General features: G+C 46.6%; 2 protein-coding genes across 2 annotated transcripts in view; both read right to left on the bottom strand.

Moving 5' to 3' along the window:
- Nucleotides 1-1,774, bottom strand: part of IVD (isovaleryl-CoA dehydrogenase) — a 34,922-nt gene extending 33,148 nt beyond the window's left edge. Inside the window, exon 1 of the mRNA XM_075927094.2 lies at nt 1,596-1,774. Coding sequence (XP_075783209.1) covers nt 1,596-1,739 — 144 coding nt within the window. The 5' untranslated portion in view covers nt 1,740-1,774. The remainder of the gene's footprint in view (nt 1-1,595) is intronic.
- Nucleotides 1,775-3,062: 1,288 nt separating this feature from the next.
- Nucleotides 3,063-9,775, bottom strand: KNSTRN (kinetochore localized astrin (SPAG5) binding protein). The gene is made up of 8 exons (XM_075927095.2): nt 9,487-9,775; nt 8,052-8,184; nt 7,814-7,876; nt 7,367-7,466; nt 5,333-5,447; nt 4,958-5,016; nt 4,757-4,831; nt 3,063-3,460 (listed from the first exon to the last, which is right to left on the bottom strand). The coding sequence occupies exons 1-8, from the start codon at nt 9,767-9,769 to the stop codon at nt 3,329-3,331; spliced, it is 960 nt and encodes a 319-aa protein (XP_075783210.2). The 5' UTR covers nt 9,770-9,775; the 3' UTR covers nt 3,063-3,328.
- Between the last annotated feature and the right edge of the window lie 10,520 nt (nt 9,776-20,295).

The following is a 20,295-nucleotide window of genomic DNA, read 5'->3' as shown; positions in this document are numbered from 1 at the left end:
TAGACCAGTGGTTCCCAAACTTTTTGGCATCATGCCCCCTTTTTGATTTGAGAAACCAAAATCGCAGGAAAACTCGGGGTGGGATTGACAGGGGTGTGTGGGGCTGGGTCACCCAGTGCCCCTCCCTAGAATTTCTTCACGCCTCCCTTCATGGCCCCGATGGGAACCCATGAGCTAGACTATTTCCAACACACCAGTTTCTTCCCTACCAAGAAAGTTTGATACCTGAGAGCAAAGACTAAACGACTCCGCCTGGTCGGCACTATTTTCCAATAGATTCATTTTTATAATGAACAGAAATGTACAATAAGCATGCATATAAACCAGATATTTATATTCTTATAAAGCCAGTCCTGAAACCAAGAGTGCGTCACAACTTTTATACTCACAACACTGCAGTGAAGTAGGGAAGTATTATACCTCCCATTCTTCACAGATGGGAACCGAAGCACAGAGAAGATAGGAGACTTATCCAGGGCTACATGGGAAGTTTGTAGCAACACAGCAAAGAATTGAATCTAGGTTGCCCAAACTCTTGGCCCAGGGGATGGGGGTGGACTGGAACACTAGCATTGGTTCCCCAGTGCTAGGGAGGAGCCCTGAGCCTCAGGGGCCAGATCCAGGCTAGGGATGTAAAATATCGGTTAACTAAATAGTCGATTAACCTAATGAATTCTTATCGGGTAGTTGACTATTCTATAGTCCCCGGGCAGCCCCTGTCCGGGGGGAAGTGCCTGAGCTCCAGGACCTGGCATGAGCTGGAACTGAGCCTGGATGCCTGCCCACCTGGTTCCTAATACACTTTAAATGCAAAGCCGCAGGGGGGAGGAGGGGAGGTCCAGGACCCAGTGCAAGCCAGGACTGAGCTGGGCTGCTGGCCAGACGGCTTTAAAAAAGTACTGGCAAAGGGGGAGCAGGGAAAATATATGTAGTCTATAGCATTAACCTAGAAGATTTGGCATATTGGTTAACTGGCTACACTATTACATCCCTAATCCAGGCAAGACTTCGGTTGACTCAGGTTGACAACAGTAAACTAAACTGTTGAGGGAATTAGACTAATAATGACTTGTGAGCAGTAGTGACTTTGGGACAGATAGAAACTGGCAACAGTAACAACTTTCATTAGTCACCCCTTGTTTTGTAATTTAGTTCTATGAGTTTGGGGGGGGGGGGAGAAGAGGAGGAACACACACATAACTGAGCCCAACCACCAAAGTGCAAGGTCTGAGCTTCCTTCCCAACGTCAAGGCCCGGCACCAGTAGTTTAGTTCAGTTTCCAGGAGCCCACGACCAAAGTAACGCGGTTTCCTGGTGGAAGGAGCTTTACTGCTCGCCAGAGCTCTCCCCACTAGCTCTCCCCCCGCCAGGGCACCTGTGGCCTCTGAGCAGCGTCTGGGCACGCGGGGGAGCTCAACCTCCTGTACCGGAGCTCTGAGGCTGGCGGGCCTCGGCGCGCCGCTCTGCAGATCGGGACACAAGCTGCGCGGGGCGTAGCTGCAAAACAGCAGCCCGGCCAGGGCGCTGCGGAGGCGGGCACAGCGGGGCTACACCGCCGGCCGCGCCAAAACCTCTCGGGGACGGCGCCGCTGTACCTGGCGCTGCTCCTCGCTCAGCCCATTGACCGTGTCATCCACCGCGACCCCAGCGCAGCCCCGGCGCAGCAGCCCGAGCAGGAGGTGGCGCCGGGCTCTGCCCGCTCCCGCCCCGGCCGCCGCTTTGCCCAGCGCCGCCGCCATTTCTCTCGGCCTAAGCTAGGTCCGCCCCCGCCCCGCCGCGCCCCCACCCATCGGCCAATCAGCCGGCAAGACCCCGCCAGCTGGAGTGGGGGGAAGGTCACGTGCCCGCGCCGCCCAGCACAAAGCGCAGCCAGCGGAAGGGCGGGCAGTGCTCAGCCAGACACTGACCCGCTTTAAACAGCGAAGCGCCGAGCGTGGCCACGGCACAGTGCTGCCTGGCAGAGAGCTCGTGTGAACTACTAAACCGGGACGTAGGTCACAGCGTGGGCAGCCCCTTCACAGCGTGTAACTTGCTGTGCTCAGAGGGTGTTTTTCTACATCCCCTGCGACATAGTAACAGGCCAGTAACTTGCTGATGTTGACAAGTTCTCAAACTTCCTGCAGCTGTTTGTGTGCAAGCTGCTGCTGGCAGCTGCCAGGTCACTATTCAAAAGGGAACCAGTGAAGGCCTAATGTCCCTGTCAGCTGCCAGGCTAAGTGGCCACACAGCTGACTAATTAGCACTCCCCAGCCCCAAACTAGCCTGCCCAACAACCAGCTGAGTCACAGGACTCCAGCCTGGACCCAGCCACAGGCAGTCTGGTCCTTATCTAGCCTCATACCTGTACCCCATTCATCCCCACCAATCTTGCCCCAGATCCCATCCAGTCTTGGGCTCAGAAACCCCCTGAGTATTCCCACACACCTAAGTGCTGCTGCAAGGAGAAAAAGAGCTGGGCACTGTAGGGAGTCCACAATTTGCTCTAAAGCATTTTCCTTTACCCCAATCCAGCCCCACAGCCTGTATCCTCAGCTGGAGCCTTTACAAGCCAGCACCCCAACCTTCTGTTCCAGCCCTGAGTTTTTCATCTCTGGTGCTACCCCAGAGCCTTTGTACCCCAACTCTGTTCCACCCTTAAGTGCCTCAGTCACAGCCCCACTATGGAGCCTCCCCTAGTCTTGCACCTCGTAGGCCTGCGCCTCCTCCCATTCTATGAACCCCTGACCCCACATTATATTTTTATGTGCAGTAATGTGAAAGCGATACATCACACCTCACCATATTAGTGCAGTATAAAATTCATTCTGCTCAGGGGTGTGAAAAATGAGAGGGAACACTGGTGAGGGCTAGAATTGAGCTAGAAGGGCAAGGACTGCAGCTTGAGAAAAACGATAAGTGGTGGATTAAGTGGAATTTAAGTTAACAGTAATAAGTTTACTAAAAATATGAAATTACAATTGAGTAACATTAAAACAAACCCAAACAAGAGCGCTACCCCCAATGGAGACAAGTCTATTTTAAAGTATGTCTTAGCAATATAGATAAATTCACAAGACCTGAAAGATTTTTAAAAGATTACATTTACAAAAGAGTAAAAAACAGTTAGTTATGCCATGAAGGGGAATACAGGGGAATACAGTGGAATAACTTTAAAACCTCTATTAGGTTTATCAGTTTGGTTAAAAAGGGACTTTGGTGTACTGTGACCTAACAGTAATAATAATATTATTTAATTCCTTTTTTACAGTAAACAATGGTTCTGGACCAGTTACATGTGCAATGAGATGTTGATAAGGGCACAAACATGACAAGGATTAGTCCTTACTCTTCACGTATCTAAGAGGAGCTCCACCTGACCAGCAGTGGCAGCAAACTCCTTCAGTTCTCTCTGAAAGAATGGCTGCTTCTCCAGGAAACTGTTTCGGTCATTCTCTGCCTGTTTCCACATAGCTGTTGCTGTCTATATTGAAAGAAACAATTAGTGCCATTGTTTTCAAACTTCTCATGACAGAATTGAAGAAAACTGTTGTTGCTTGCAGCCCAACAATTTGACTCGAGTATGGGCTTTGGGGAGGGGCTGAGGATGAGCGCTTGGTGGTAGCAGGGGCTTACCTTGAGCTGATCCCAGTCAGCAATGCAGCAGGGATGGGAAAGCAGGCTGCCTGCCTCTCTTGGCACTGCATACCACACTTCTCAGAAGCAGCCAGAAGAAGGTTCCCAGTCAATAGGAGTGCAGACCTAGTGCTTGGGGCATGGAGCCTTGTGTGTTCTCCTTCCCCACTTAGGAGCCGGGCCTGCTATCAGCTGCTTCTAGTGCTCAGTGCAATCTGAGGTGCCAAGACAGGCACATACCCTGCCTTAGCATCCCCACTGGTCACCTGATCCCCCTATAGCAACGAGACCCAGTGGACTGTAAGGCACAACCCAGTACTGGGTTGCAACCCATAGTTTGCTGGCATAGTATAGGTTTTCACCCTGAAGAGCTACTTGTGCAGCAGTGATATAGGGGTTGCTGAAATTTGCCTAGGATGCTACCTGTCAGCTATATGAGCATTATTGTAACATCTGAGCATCTTATAATCTAATTTATTCTCAATACCCCCATGAGAAAGGCAAGTGCTTTTCTCCTTACTACATAGATTGGAAAGTGAGGTACAGACCAGATGTCATATCCAACAACTGTGATACAGAAGACAGTTGGACCCAAGTCTGTGTTCCAGGCTAGTTCTCCAATTACTAAGCCATTCTTCCTCTCATGAAGTCTAAATAATCATCTGTTGTTAATAGGGCCATGAGATCTTTAGCGACACTAAGTGCCAAGAACTTTTCAGCAGACACATAGATTTGCATTTCCAGAACACTGCTGCCCCCTCCATTCTGGGGCATGGGTTCATCACTATGTACAGAATCATTAGCTTCCCAATGCACTCTTCATTTTCTCCTGGAGGCCTTTCATTTGAGTTCTGCACTACACTTAATCCTGATTATCTTTGATTATACTGGATCTTCCAAGTTTAGTTGGCGATTAATTTCAGTGACATGACAGATTTTAGCTGTAATCCCTTCCCATCTCTTTGGAAACTTAATACCACCCAGAATCCTTACTACATGAATATTTACATCTGAAGACAGGAGGCAGAATAAAAAGCCTGCTAGAGTACATTAGTCTGTGTGAAGAGAACTGAGGACAAAAATAACTCCAGCTAACTCTGGGTATTCAATTGCTTGTTTGGGATGAAGCAAGGGATAGTCTTACCTGAAGCTCTTCCTTCTGTTTTGCAGCCATTTCGCTGAATAGTCTTAGTTCTTCTTTAAGCTTCTCTGTCAGCAACTGAAGAAAAGCCCAAAGCAACTAGTTTATCCAGGTTCTGCACCACACCGCAATTGCCTTCATCATAAATTCAAACTTCTAGAAACAAAGTCTGTTTAACCCCATTCCCCTCTGACAAGTTCTCACCGTTGTTTGCTTCTGACTCTCCTTCATGTGTTCTTCCTCCAAGATTTCATTACCTGTAACTAGTTTATAAAATATTTCCATAAGCGTCTTTATTTTTCATTACTGTTAGGCCTCACCTTCACCTGCACCAAATCAAGTATGCTAGGAAGCTCCAAATCTGGCTCTTCTGCAGTAAGCAGAGATCCAGATGGAACAACTTCTCTTTCAGCCCAGAATAATTAGTGCTATGCTAGTATCTCTGCTACAATGAAGTCAAGAACAACCATCACATTCACATGAGTTCCATGGTTACCACAAAGTCACACCTTAAGAATGAGGGTACCAATCAGCATGAGTGAAAGGCTTATACTTAGGACTGAAATAGTTAGCCCTTACCTGGATCAATATTTCTGCTTTCTAAAATCATCATGTAGTTGTTTTGAAATTTCTTTAGCTTTTGAACTTCTTCTTCCAGAACTTCATTCTTTTTTCTCAAGTCTTTTATAGTGCCCTATCATTAGGACACAAGTTAAAAATTAATAGAACCCCTAAAAAGATTCTTCCTACTCCTTCCCCTTCTTCCCAATTAGCACCCATACCTGCTCACAATGCACTGGAGGTAAGTTTATAGATGCTGATTTAATCCACTTTTTAATGTGGACAGATTTGGAGCTGCCTGTAATAAAAATTACTACTATCCCTTGACTCAGTTACTGTATACATACGTTGTGTTAGTTCCTAATTATGCTACTGAAATGCATGTCAAGGTTGGGAGGTGAAGAAAGGCCTCCCTCTTGGCAGGGGCAGCACATGGGGGGAGGACAAAAGGATTCACATGCCCTAAATCCCATGGGCAGAGGGGGCTGGCCAGCTACTGGGGGAACAAGTGACGGGGGGAAGCCTGGCACCCGCAGCAGGAGTCAGCACTGCTCTCCCTCCTGCAGTGAGAAGCGGAGTGATGTGGCCGAGAGAAGTAGACTAAACTGTGGCTGTGTTGCTTGGCTTGCCCCGCTGCAGCTGGTGAGTGCAGGGAAGGACATCCCCCCAATGCTGAAACTACCACCCCGGATCACCTCAGTTGTGTGTAACCATGACAGTTAACCGATGAGCCCAGGCTCATCAGTTAATCGTGCAGATGTTCACATCCTTAAGGTATACTGTCATGTTTTACAGCAAAGGATTCCTAGTATAGACACAGCTTATATCAGTAAAACCAAACTTTTGCTATTATAGCTTACTCAAGAACCGGCCTCTGTCCCCCAGAAAAATAAGTTATACCAGTAAAAGCCCACTTTTGCCAATACAACTGCATCTACACTAGAGATTTTTGCTTGCATAGCTCTTCAGAACATTGACTGACATAGCTTTGATGACCAACTTGGATGACCAACTTGTAGTCAAGGAAGTCAGAATGGTAAGGGGCAGGACAAGAGGAAGAGACTGAAGCAGAAACTGCGGAGCACAGACAACGGATTGCTCCCAAGTAGATTAGGGAGCTTAGGGCAAGATGGTCTACTTAAAAACAAAAAAAGTCTGTCAACCTAAATGTTTAACAATCAAAATGTATTAACATGTTTTATTTCTGGGGGAATTATGCACTAAAGACATTAAATTGCATTTATCTGGCTAATTGTATAGTTGATACAAATTGTGTAGTTGATACAAATTGCCAGCCCAGATGTTTCGGCGGGCGCCATGGTGCCCACGGGCACCGCATTGGGGACCGCTGGCCTAGTGGATCAGCACAGTCTACTGACCACTGTTACTGAACTTTGTTTAACAATAAACCTGGCCAGGCACCTTCGCTTTGTCATCTTTAGGGGCTGTCTTAAAGACTGCTTTGTTAACTAAATGTGCAAATCTACATTGCATACATCTCTGAGTACACATACAAGCAGCCTTCTGGTTCTCATAATTGATAGAGCCAGAGACCTGTCAGGAACTCATTGGGAGGACCCCGCCCGACTACCACCACCCATCACATCGGGGCTTTAGAGCCAGCTCCCCACTGCTTCCTCCCAGTAGTGGGAACTGGAACTCATGCTCCAGACATGCAGTGGGCGTCAAGGCTCAAACTCACTGCGGGGCTAAAGTGCCAGCTCACCTCGCTGCATGGGGAGAGCTACAGGCCAGTTCAAGGCAAGTCAGGGGTGCCAGATTCCCCATCCCTGACCTAAAAGCTAGGAAGACCAAGAGGGGAAGAGGGATGCAGCTAGCCCTGGATCTTGACAAACTCATTATCTTCTCTTCCACCTATCATACCTTAAAGCTGTGACTGAAGCCCGCTAGTAATAAGTTAATTAGGAGTGTATGGGAACAAAACAGATCTGATTTGGACTTCATGTGCTACAGCACTATTCCCCACACTGCTCATTAAAAGATTACCTGGTGTTACTTTTAACAAGATGATCAGTTAAGAACTGCTTTTACCTGTGCGCCTGACAGCTTTGACTGCAGTTGCTGTTTGGCTATTTCCAATGACTGGTTTTTCTTCTTTAGCTCAGTCTCCAATCTGTACCGGCTCACTGGTCTGTAGACACACGTACATCACTGAGGATTTATTAAATACTAGTTTATGGCTAGTATTTATATAAGGATATGATTAAAACATGAAAAGGAAGGTGTGTGTTAGGTTTTTTTCCCCCTGAAAGAATGTCCACGTCTGCCCTGTTCAGCCAGGAAGTGTCAGATAACATTCAGTGCACCTCTTGAAAGATGGAGTGTGCATTGAACTGTGTTTTCGGCTCCACATATTCAAAGTTTACCATTGGCCATCAGCACATGAACAAGATCATGCTGTAAATTATCATGCAAGGATGAGGCACACCAGAACAGTTAACAGTAATATTGGAGAGAGGTTTTTTGGTACCAGCTTACCCTCGTGTAACCGTTGCTGTCTTTTTAGAAAGGAGCTCTGCTTTCTTGGTAGATCTACAGAGACTGAAACCACAGAAAGAATCATTATTGTCAATTATGTAGCATTTTGCCAAACCAACCATCAACTTAACAAAAGTCTGATTTTCTATGCATATTTTTGCTATGACTAGGTTTTTAGTAATCTAAAAATGTCTGAAAGATGCACTAAAGTTTGTCTGTGCATGTAGCTTCCAGTTACCTTTGGTTTTTAGCTTTGAATACACCATCTTCTGGAACATTTGAGCTAAAAGTGAAATTGGGATCTTTGCTGAATTCTGGCTCTACTGTTTTGTTGATATGTTGTTTCTTTGATGGAAATAAAGTCTGTGCGTCTGCAAAAAGATGAACCACCACAGAGCAATGTGAGGAATTAACAAGAGCAAGCAGTTCTCCAGCTTGTGCATGAAAAAAAAAAAATCTTGAACTTAGGCAGAATTAGGGACATGAACATGTACCCATATACACCATTAACCAATGAGGCTGGGCTCATTAGTTAACCATCACAGTTACGTGCAGTCCCCCCCTCCCCCCCCATCAGAGGCAGCTTCATTGGAGGGGGAGAAAGAGAGGGAGGAAAAGGAAATAGGAGGGATTCCCTGCAAGCACCAGCTACCACCTCCCCCTTCCTGGCATGTAAATGTGTAACTGCTCAGTAGTTACACATTTACAAAAACAAACACATTTTATCATCTGTAGGTAGAATCACTTGCACATTAACATTTCCTTCTAACAAGATGCGAATAGCAATAACAAAAAAGCATCCTAACCCCTCCCCCCCATTCCTATAATCTCCAAAGGGGATACAGGCTCACGTTGAATATTTTATGATCTTTAACTTTTGGAGGGGCTATGGTAAACAATTTCAGAATGTAGTTCACCATTCCAGCACGGAGTGGGAGGGCTTCATTTCACAGACTATCATTTCAACATCAGGCAGGTACAGGAACACTGCTTTGATAGCCAATGCGGCGCCATATTGAGCAAAGAACAGAACGATTTAAAACTTTTAGGCTGTCTCTAGACTGGTCAGTTTTTCCCAGAAAATCAGCCGCTTTGCCGGAAAAACTTGCCAGCTGTCTACACTGGCCGCTTGAATTTCCACAAAAGCACTGACTTCCTACTGTAAGAAATCAGTGCTTCTTGCGGAAATACTATGCTGTTCCCGTTCAGGCACAAGTCCCTGTTGCGCAAAGCTTTTGCGCAAAAGGGCCAGTGTAGACAGCTCAGATTTGTTTTCCACAAAAAAGCCCCGATCGCAAAAATGGTGATCTGGGCTTTTTTGTGGAAAAGCATCCGTGCTAATCTAGACGCTCTGTTCCAAAAATGCTTTTAACGGAAAACTTTTCCGTTAAAAGCATTTCCAGAAAATCATGCCAGTCTAGACGCAGCCTTAGAGTAGGAGAAACATCTCGTGTGATTAAATCACATCCAGAGTGGGCCCATTCACCCTAAGAACGGGAAGGGCCGTATTCCCGCCTGCCGCTCACTCAGCACTAGAGACACTGACTGTCTGGCGCACACCTGCTCCCTGCCTAGGCTCTGAAACCAACAGCGGCTCGGGGGACTCTGGCACTGGGACCACAAGCTGAACCCCCCCCCCCCCCCGACAACGCGCTCGGGCGGGCGCCGCGGACCTGTGGGGAGGCGGTGGGAGGGCGCGGGGCGCTGGCGGGAGCCATAGACCGGGATCCTGGAAGTCTCGCGCTCCATGGCCCCATCTATCGGCACGAGACACCGCGAGGGGTTGCCCGGCCAGCCCGGGGCTCTGCGCAGAGCCGAGCAACAGACACGGCTCCGTTCCCGCGGCCGTTTGAAATGGGGACGGCTACGGAAGGAGGACTGGGCAAAGAAGCGCGCAGGCGCAAAGCCGGCTGGCGGCACCTTCCTAGTGCGCAGGTCCGGCCCAATGCTGCACATGCGTGGTGGGGAAAGTGAAGCCCCCACGGCTTCACTCCCTGCCCTGAGCCGCGAGGGGCAAATGGGAGGGGAGTCGCCGGGGAGCGCACGTGACACCTCAGGGAGTCTCCCTTGGGCGGTGAGAAGGGGCGGGCAACATCCTGCCTCCAGGGGTCTGCGTGACGCTGCGTGGCTTTGAGGTGAGGGAGGCGGAATCCTCTCTAGGCGGTGGCTACCAGCTAGCCAATGGCGCGGCAGAGCAGCCACCCCTCAGCCAATGGCGTAGCAAGGCAGCCACCCCTCAGCCAATGGCGTAGCAAGGCAGCCACCCCAGTCCTGCCTAGCCCTGCTGCGGGACCGCTCGGGCGTGTAGGCGCCGTCTGCCTGTTCCACCTACGCGTGAGACAGCGCGAGTAGTGGAGTCCTCGCGCTTAAGCCCAGTGGCAGAGCCCGGCATAGGCAGACCTAGCAACTGTTCAGTGCCGGGCTTAGTCTAGGCCCCTCGATTTTGAGGTGGGGGAAAGTTTGCAGTTAGTCGCTTGTAGGGGAAGAGGGGAAATATTCCTGGACGTGCTGGCTCCCAATGAGGAAACCGGTAGCACCTGTTCAGTAGCTAGCACAGGCCCAATATGCAGGAATTGCGAGGTGTGTGTGTGCACGTGCACTTTTTTTTTTTGGTAAATGTGAACTGCAAGGGTGCGAACACTCCTCCCCCTCCCCCACCGTGGTCCCTCCAGTAAGCGTGCTCTGGAGAGGAGACTAAGCGGGGAGGGTTATGATAGGTATATATAATAACGGCTACGTCTAGACTGGCATGATTTTCAGCAAATGCTTTTAACGGAAATGTTTTCCGTTAAAAGCATTTGCAGAAAACGTCTAGATTGGCACGGACGCTTTACTGCAAAAGCACTTTTTGCGGAAAAGTGTCCGTGCCAATCTAGACACACTTTTGCACAAAAAAGCCCCGATCGCCATTTTCACGATGGGCTTTTTTTGCGCAAAACTAATCTGAGCTGTCTACACTGGCCCCTTTGCACAAAAGCTTTGCGCAAAAGGACTTTTGCCCCAACGGGAGCAGCATATTATTTCCGCAAGAAGCACTGATTTCAGACAGTAGGAAGTCAGTGTTCTTGAGGAAATTCAAGCGGCCAGTGTAGACAGCTGGCTGGAAAAACTTGCCAGTCTAGACACAGCCAACAAGTACGGAGGAAGTGAGTAAGGAAAAGTTAATATACTTTTTCCCCACACCATAAGAACTAGAGGTCACCAAATGAAGTCAACAGGTGGCAGGTTTAAAACAAATGAAAAGAAAAAATGTAAAAAACAACAAATAGTCTAGTAGCACCTTAAAGATTCTGCGGATGTCCAGTCACCTGAAGAAGTGGGTTGTATCCACAAAAGCTCATGATACCATCTACATATTTTGTTAGTTTTTAAGGTGCTACTAGACTATTCGTTTTTAAAGTTTTTCTAGTACAGACTAACTCGGCTACTCCTCTGAAGCAAATGAGAGGAAGTTTTTCTTCATGTAGTACACTGTCAACCTGTGGAACTCCTTGCCAGAGGATGTGAAGATCAGGACTTTAACAGCGTTCAAAAATGAACTATATAAATTCATGGAGGTTAGGGCCATCAATACTTATTAGCCAGGATGGATAGGAATAGTATTCCTGAGTCTCTGTCAGAAAGCTGAGATGAGATATTGCTACTCTGTAAATAAGCTACAGAGGGAAATACCAGGGAGGGTGAAGAGCTATGTATGCTAAAGAATAAAGTGTGCACAAGACCAAATAGATATAAACTGGATATGAACAAATTTTGGCTGGAAATTAGAAAGTTTCTCACCATTAAAGGGGTGAGATTCATGCAATAAGAGTTGTGAGGATAAAGAATTTAATTTCAAGGAAATGGACAAATTTCTGAGTGCAGTTATATGAGTGGATTGCTTGTGATGGTAGCAAGCAAGGCTTACCAGTTCTGAGTCTCACTTTGTTTATGTCCTAGCTCTCTAAATGCTCATGCTTCTGGTTTTCAGATAGCTACTTGCAGGGATCTGGAAGGGAATATTCTAAGCAGTGGTGTTTTTGTTTTAAAAATCTTCATCCAAGCATCAGGAATAGCCATGGCTGGAAATGGGATATTGGATAGGAGGACCAGGACTAGATTCCTTGCTCACATGCCCATCACATGTTAGTCAAGGTGAAATTTTCCCCCATCCGATTGGCAGTAACTTTAGAGGCCTTCCTTTGCAGTGAGTGGGGTGCAGGTCACTCACTGGGCTTATCTGGGTATATCTCATAATTTCCCTGCCATTATGAGGGTCTCAGGCACTACTGGTACTCCTCAGTCTCTTCTGTTATTTGCCTGTGCCACATAATAGTTTAGCCTCCTGTAATCTTAGTGTTTTCGTCTAACTTTGGCTTTAGGTTTACGGTGATGGTGTTCTGTGATATACAGGTTTGTTGAGATTAGTGGTTTTAAAACATATTTGATCAAGCCCCCCCCCTTTTGTGTCTGTAGTCATTTATGCCCCTCATATACTGCCACCCAGCAAGACATGCAAGCAAACTATTGGCCTCTGCCTTGTTTTTAGGGTCCCATTTGACATTCTGGTAGGCTTCTCCACATCAGTCTTGATTAATTCCATGAACAATTAGTTCCAAAGCTGTAATAATAAACAGGTGTGCTTCATAGAAGTGTTGATACACAATATGTCTTTTTACTGACCTTGTCCTGAACAGGTCAATTTATGCCTTCTGACCCTATGTCTCTGATAACTCTTTGCTGATGATGGACAAAAGCAGACCTTCATACTTTGGACTTTTCAGGAAAAATAGGCAGCAAGACAGCTTGTCCATAGTGTTTCGTACAGCTGGCAAACCACAGGAATGAATAATTACAAGGCTGAAACAATGTGAACTGCAATGTACATATACTGCTTTGTGATAGTTCTCTTATGCTGCGCTGTACTCCAACATTATCCCTTGACATGTTTACTGCACCATCATAGCCTTGTCCTTATTTTCAATACATCCAGTCCTAGTTCGTTTAGAGTTTTGATAATACTATTACCAATATATTCACCAAATTATTTCCAAATGCAAAAAGGCCACGAAGTCTTCTTGAATATTCTTATTTTTGTCTTCAAAACGAACGCACAATGCCAGCTCTTCTTTGTTATGACTGAAGAAAGATGCAACCTTTATCTCTTCAGGTAGTTTTTGGCAAATAATATCATGATCAATTAAGTCTATTAGTTCTTTCTGAATTCTTGGTGATGTATACGGTAATTGGCATTGTGGTTATTCAGACCAATGCTGAATATATGATCATGCAGAATAGGGTCGTGTCTGGCTACCATTTGCAGTGCTGCTATGAAGTTGCCACAATTGCCTGCTACATCTGCATCTGAAGTTTCTGAACATTTTAAAGTCTATTCATCTTCATGATCTCCATGTAATACTATACAGGGTGTCCCCGCTATATATCCAAGATATCATTAAAAAAAAGTGGACGTATCGTGAAAGGACGTAAAATGGGGAGTTTTTTTTCCTGTGGCTGACTTCCGTTTGCGTGAATTGGTCTCTTTTTTTCACACGATGTAAGAGTGGGGAATGGGAGGACTTAAAATGGAACAATTCCCACAAGCATCAACAACACTAGTGTGGAACCAATGTATACTGGGGTGACTTATAGTGGGAATGCCCTGTACATTTCTGTGGGAATGCCACAGAAAAGGATGGCTTCAGACACAGACTTGTTAATGTGTCTGTTTCAAATTATGTTTTATATGATCGTAACGGTTATGGATGCTTTTTACTGGCTTCATAATAGACTGTTTTAGGTATACCAGCAATCATAGAATCATTATGGTATTTTGTTTGCTGATGATCTTTAGCCTCCTCATCAATTTTGTGCCATTTGATAATGGGAGTGTTGACAAATTGCCCACATTTACTTCTTTTATCTTCTGGAACCGTAGCTGCACAATAAAAACAAAAAGCAGCATCTAATGAGGTACTATATATTATCCACTTGTAGTCATGCAGATACCAGTACTTGAACTTGCGATTACATGTATGCAGAAACCTGGAAGGAAAAATGTAGTCCCTTGGCAGAATGTAGTGTTCAGTAAACAGGTGGTACTTTTGAGTAGGGAAGAATGAATTAACAACTTGGATTATCTCTTACATCATTGTGGCATTCAAAATAGTACCAGTACCATCCATGGAAAGACTATCTGCTTCTGTATTCATCACTCTTTACATCTCTAGTAAATGACTTTCTTCTTCTGCAGGACAATCATTGACTTCAAATCCTGATTCTACATGCTCTGATTGCTGATAGACTATAGCTGGTTCTTGATTTTCATCTGTATTCCTATCTGTCTGAACAACAACCTTCCTAGCCTTTACAAAAGCATTTATCTTTATGCAAGACTTGACTGCAGCTTTTTGTTTTCTTTCCTGCTGCTCTTTTCTCTTCATACCACATTTAAATCTGTTTTGAATAAAAACCAGCACAACGGGAATATACGGGACCAATTTTTAGAAAGGGCTTTTATTTTTAAATAATTTTCATTTACATTTAAAATGGTCCCTTATTTTCCACATATTCTAGTTGTGCCTAAAAACCCATTTCAAAAATACATACTAATTTAAACTAGAATAATATTAATACAAGGAATCAACCCAGTTTCAGTGAAATTTCCTTATACGGCCATTAAAAAGACATACTGTCAGTAATGGAAAGCTAACGCATAAGTTTCATCAGTTTGTCTACTGTTGCTTTATACTGGCATCCTAACTGGTAGCCATCTTTGCAATGAAAGAGCAACAGTCTGCTACCACGCAGCGCTAATCCCCCAACACCTGTGGGATGCGCAGTAGGGCCCAGTTATAGTCTAATTATATCCTATATCTGGGGTGCCCAAGACATCGATCGTGGTCGACCAGTCACTTGCAAGTGGTCAACTGGTGGATCACAAAGCAGAGGGGGGCTGGGGTAGAATAATCTCATCTGCCTTGGCAATGGCTTCAGTGGCCCAGCCTGAGCCATAGGAGGGGCTGGTGGTTGCCCTGCTCCTGTCACAGCAGCCCATCCTTGCCCCCAACCTTAGTTCGGGGAGGGGAGAAATCAGCCCCAGCTTTCCCCCAGGTGGCTGTAGCATGGAAGAAGGAGGCTCGGGCAGAGCCCCACTCCTGCCTTCCCCTAGCCAGCCCTGCCCCAGCCTTCCCCAGTTCAGCTGGAATTAGCCCCAGTTCACTGCCCTACCCCTACCCTCTGCCTTCTACCTGCTTCCTTTGCCTCATCCACACATAGCGAGGAGACAGTCTCCGTATCGTGCCACTCACCTAGGGGCACTGTCAAGTGACTGGACCCTTCCTCGCTGGCCGGTATAGGGGAGTGGCTGATATCTGACTCCCCCCTCATGGTTACTTGGGGGACCATAGAGGCTGCGTTTGCATCCTTTGCACCCCCCTTGCAAATGGACCTGTTGGGCTTTCTATTTCACAGGAAAACGAGCGTTTTGAAAATTGTTTTCATCCCAGACCAAAAGGAAACCCACTACTTTTGCAATTTCCTTCACAATGGATATTCCAAAAATCTTTTATTTTTAAAACATTGCAAATGTCAGCTGTAATTTTTCAGTTGTATATTATTTAATACTATTTGGACATGAATTCATGATGTGTTGAGGTGTGCATAGTAACAGTAGTTCATAACTTGAATGTCAGCCTTCCTTACAATACAAGCAGGACCTGAAGAAGATCTCTGGGCTTGTCTACATTGGCAAATGCGAGTTTTTGTGACAAAACTCGGAGAGCATTCACAGTGCAGTGCGATAAACCCTTCTTTACCAATAAGCATTCACCCTATATGTGTGACAATGATTGAAAAGGATCAATAAAAACAAAACTGATGAAGTGGTCAGTGAGTTTATTTTGTGTGACACAACCCATACCAATGTTTCTGGCCCCCGTGGAAGCATGTAACATCCCTTGGTTTTATGGGAATGCCTTGTTCAGGATGAGTAGCAGGGTGAGGCAGGAAAATAACCCCAAAACACATAAATGTCAGCTCCCCTCATTGTCAAATTACTCAGAGCCTCCCTGATGTTGATGGCCACCCTATGAGCTCCTCTGATAGCCCAAATGTCTGGCTGTTCAAATTATGTGCCTAGGCACTGTTCCTCAGTCTTCCACTCACAGGCAAACACTTCACCCTTATTCTTACACAAATTATGTAAACAACAGCATGTGGCCACCACCATGGGAATATGATCCTCCATAGGGTCCAGCCTGCCATAGAAACACCTCCACCTCCTTTCTCCCAAAAGCACATTCAACAACCATGCTGCATTGGCTTAGCCTGTTGTTACACCATGCATTACTGCTGTCCAGATGTCCCGTTTAAGGCTTTATTAGCCAGGGCTGTAAGGTGTAAGCTGGAACACCAAGGATCACTATGGGCATTTTCACATCCCCCACTGTAATTTTGTGATCAAGAACAAAAGTCCCTGGCTGCAGCTTTCTATACGGGCTACTGTTCCTGAAGATGTGTTCATCATGCACCTTTCCAGTCCACCCTGCATTTATGTCTGTGAAGGACTATTGAGAAGTTCCTCTTCCAATTGATATACTCTATGGTAAGGTGGGTGGCACTATAATGGGAATATGTGTGCCATTGATAACACCACCAGGCTGTGTCTACACTGGCATGAATTTCCGGAAATGCTGAAAACGGAATACTATTCTGTTTTCAGTTTTTCCGGAAAAGGAGCGTCTACATTGGCAGGCTGCTTTTCCGGAAAAGCCCTTTTTCCGGAAAAGCGTCTGTGGCCAATGTAGACGTGCTTTTCTGGAAAAGAGCCCCTACTTCAAAGTAGGAATAAGAGATCCTCTGGAATAGGGCTTTATTCCAGAGGATCGGGCCAGTCTAGACACTTTTTTCCGGCTTTTTCCGGCTTTTTCCCAAGCCGGAAAAAAGCAGCGGACATCTTTATTTAAATCCCGCGGGGGATATTTAAATCCCCCGCGGATTTCCCTATTCTGAAGTTGAAAATTAGCATGCCCCTTTCGGAAAAGGGGCCAGTGTAGACGTAGCCAGCCAGTTTGGTTAGCCCATTTCTGCAAAGCCAGACACTACATAATCCACGTTTCCCAGAGTCACAGTCCTACACAGCTTGCATAAATGGTGCCTGAACGGTCGACTATCCTACTCCACACTGGTTTGCAATTGAACATTAGCAATTGGGAGTTGCCAGCTTCCACAAAGCAATTGCAACACACTTCTCTATTAAGAGAGCAGCTCTCATTTGGGTGTCCTTGTGCCACAGTTCAGGGGCCAGCACAGAATCCAGCTCCTGGAAGTTTGCTTTATGGATCCCTAAAGTACTATAGCCACTGCTCTTCATTCCACACCTGCATGACAGTGTGATGGTTTCCTTAGCCTAAAAGTGACATGCTACTGTGCACCGCTGTTCTGTGATGACTAAACGCAATGACAAGCTGCTGTTGTTCGTGTCACTCAAACTGTCGTCTGTATCCAAATCTTCCTCTGACACTAAGTTCAAAAGTAGCTCTGCTGCAGTATGTGATGTCTAAATCACATTGAACACCGCATAGGACAGCAGTCTGGAACCTATGATTTCTCACAGCAGATGGATTGCACAGCAAGGGCTGTCAGTTTCAAATGGTGTGAAGTAAGCCAGAAGCTCCAGGAAGGCTGTGAAGCAAAGAGGTGGCTGATGGGATGTTTTTCACATTCCCAAAATGTCTTGTACTCCATTGTACATTCCTAGAGTGCCTAGCATCTGAAGGTGATGCCAGGCACTGTGAGATGCCTATGCACATTACTTTGCTCTTTCTATTGATGGGGGAGCTAGCAATGTGGCCATAATATGTTGACAGCGGGTGGCAATGTAAACATGATTTGGCAACTTCCATTTTGGTGACTTTTGAATGTTGACATTACTTCCATTGCCAAAACTTTCCAGTGTAAACATAGCCTCTGAATATCTCAGAAGCTTTCACCACAGAAGTTGGTCCAATAATACACTGATGCTCATCCAAGGATATCTGTACCTTTGGGGCTATGTGGAGACCCTGAGAGGTCAATGACCTAGCCCCCAGTCAAGCTCATGGTCCTCTGCCTTCTGCCCCCCTTTCTACCTCCCATTCTCCACAGGAGATCAAAGCACCTCCCCCCATAGCTCCTGACCACAGCACTGGATGGCGGAAGGGGGCGGGTCACGCCCCAAGCCACTGTGCACTGCAGTTTCAGTGTCCACAGCCCTTAGGCAGTGTGGCCACAGAGCCTCCAGCTCTGGTACTGCAGGCTGCTGGGCAGAGTGCCACTCCATCACCTGCCCTAGAGCTCTAGGTGGTCCCCAAACCCAATGGCTGAACAGCGAGACAGTGTGGTCACTGCGCCCCAAGCTCCAGAGGACCCCACTACTGGTGGTTGGGCAGCCAGCCCTGAAGCACTAGGCTGGCAGCATGGTCCAGCATCAGTCACCAGACAGCCAGGAGGCCCTGTGGAGAGGCACACTGACCTGGGGGCAAGGTCATGGTAGGCTGTTTGAAGAGGCACAGCCTCCCCCTTTCTATGATACCCACTGCCCACGGCAGAGGTCTGCCAGGGGACACATTAATTCATCTAGATATTTACTTAATTTTACAACAGGCTAATTAAAATTACTAACAAAGTTAGTACAAAGTAAAATTTCATACAATGAGTTGTTTATACTGCTCTATATATGGGTAGTGAGTGAACACACTCTTTCAGGAAGCTAGCTCCTGGCCCCCCTTCCTTTTTCTGAGACCCCATTTATTCTGTCTCCCTGCAGCCCAGAGCGCACACACCCTGTGGCCGACAGCCTTCTCTTGTGCTCCAAACCCTGGAACACCAAAGGGCAACCCCCCAACCCCGGCCACTGGGCAGGTGGCACAGCTGGAATGGCCTAGCACTGGGTAGGTGGACAGCACAGCTAGAGCATCACCATCCCTGGGGCACTAGCTGGGTAGAGTAGTCCCAGTGCTGGGTAGACAGGCAGCACAGTGCAGCCCCAACCCTGGGATCTTGTGTGCACCTGCTGGCCCCAGCCTTTCTGACCACAAAGGGAACAGCAAGTGGGAGGGGGCCTGAGGGCAGTGCCATAACAGGTTGTTGGAGAGGGCACAGTCTTCCCCTGCCTATATGCTACCCACTGCTTCTGGCTCCGTAGACACTGAAATATAAATTCAATATTTATATTCAAATTGATTCTATAATCATATGGTAAATTTGAAAAAGTAGCAATATTTCAATAATAGTGTTCTCTGACATTTGTCTTTTTGTGTCTGATTTTGTAAGCAAGTAGTTCTTAAGTGAGGTGAATCCGGGTATACACAAGACAACTCAGGTACAATAGGTTGAGAACCACTTCAATAAAAGATACTATTTTGCCTGCCTTATTACTCCAACCCAGGGTGGGCAATAATTTTAGTGTGGGGGGAGGGGCACTCCAAGATTTTGGTAAGTGGTCAAGGGCTGCACTTTTCTATCAAAGGGGTGCAGTGTCTGGGACTGAGATTGGGTGCAGAAAGGAGCTTGGGGTAGAAGACTGAGGGTACAGGAAAGAGTGTGGGATCTGAGGAAGTTTGGATGAAAGAGGGGATTGTGACCAGGGGCAGGGATTGGGATGCAGGGTCCAAAAGGGGTAGGGGAGGGAGTTGGGGCATGGGAGGGGGTGGGATGCTAGAGGTAGGCTCTGGCCAGGAGGTGCTTACCTAAGCAGATCCTGACCAGAAATATTCTCAGGCAGGCTTCCCTGTGGGCCAGCGGCCCCAGACCACTCCATGTGGCTCTGCACTGCTCATGCACCTAGAAATATAGCTCAGCTCCTACTGGCTGGAAACTGGCCAATGGGAGCTGAGAAATTGAGCTGTACTACCCCCCCACTCCCTGACAATATTTCTCAGCTCTCATTGGCTGGTCTCTGGCCAAGAGGACCTGAGGGTATGTCTACACTGCAGAGTTTTTTCGGAAAAACATCAGTTTTTCTGAAAAAAACACTACAATCATACCTTTTTCACAAAAAGTCAAAAGAATGCAGGGTTTTTTCTGACAATGGTAAATCTCTTTCTACAAGGAAGAAGCCTTTTTCTGAAAGAGCTCTTTTGCAAAAAGGTGTGTGTGGACGGGGACGAGGGTTTTCTTTTGAAAGAAGAGGCCTCCAGGAAATAACACAGGTGCCCTGGTGCCCACTCCGTCCATAGTAATCACAACTGAAATGCAAGATAGCGTCCAATGAATGTGGATGCTGTCTTTCGAAAAAGCAGATCGCTGTTTCGATGCGCTTTTTCTGTATGGACACTCTCTTTCGGAAGAAGTTTTTCTGGAAGATCTCTTCCAGAAAAGCTTCTTCCAAAAGAAGCCTGCAGTCTAGACATAGCCTGAGAGATCTTGCTGGGGCAAGGGTAGTGCATGAAACCTCCCTCCATCCTCGCAGTGCAGAGAGCCACAGGGAGCAGTCAGCCATTTTGAGTGTTGTTTCTCTATGC

Source organism: Pelodiscus sinensis, chromosome 5 (assembly GCF_052426305.1).
Source record: "Pelodiscus sinensis isolate ZL-2025 chromosome 5, ASM5242630v1, whole genome shotgun sequence".
NCBI lineage: Eukaryota > Metazoa > Chordata > Testudines > Trionychidae > Pelodiscus > Pelodiscus sinensis.
This window is presented reverse-complemented; position numbering and strand designations above follow the sequence as displayed.

What these genes read in the sequence shown, in the direction of transcription:
- KNSTRN (XM_075927095.2), bottom strand. Translation starts at nt 9,769, where the DNA reads ATGTGCAGCATTGGGCCGGACCTGCGCACTAGGAAGGTGCCGCCAGCC. An exon ending in ACAGCAACGGTTACACGAGG is followed by an intron (nt 7,467 to 7,813) that starts GTAAGCTGGTAC and finishes GTGTGTCTACAG; the next exon opens with ACCAGTGAGCCGGTACAGAT. An exon ending in AGAGTCAGAAGCAAACAACG is followed by an intron (nt 4,832 to 4,957) that starts GTGAGAACTTGT and finishes GCTTTTCTTCAG; the next exon opens with TTGCTGACAGAGAAGCTTAA.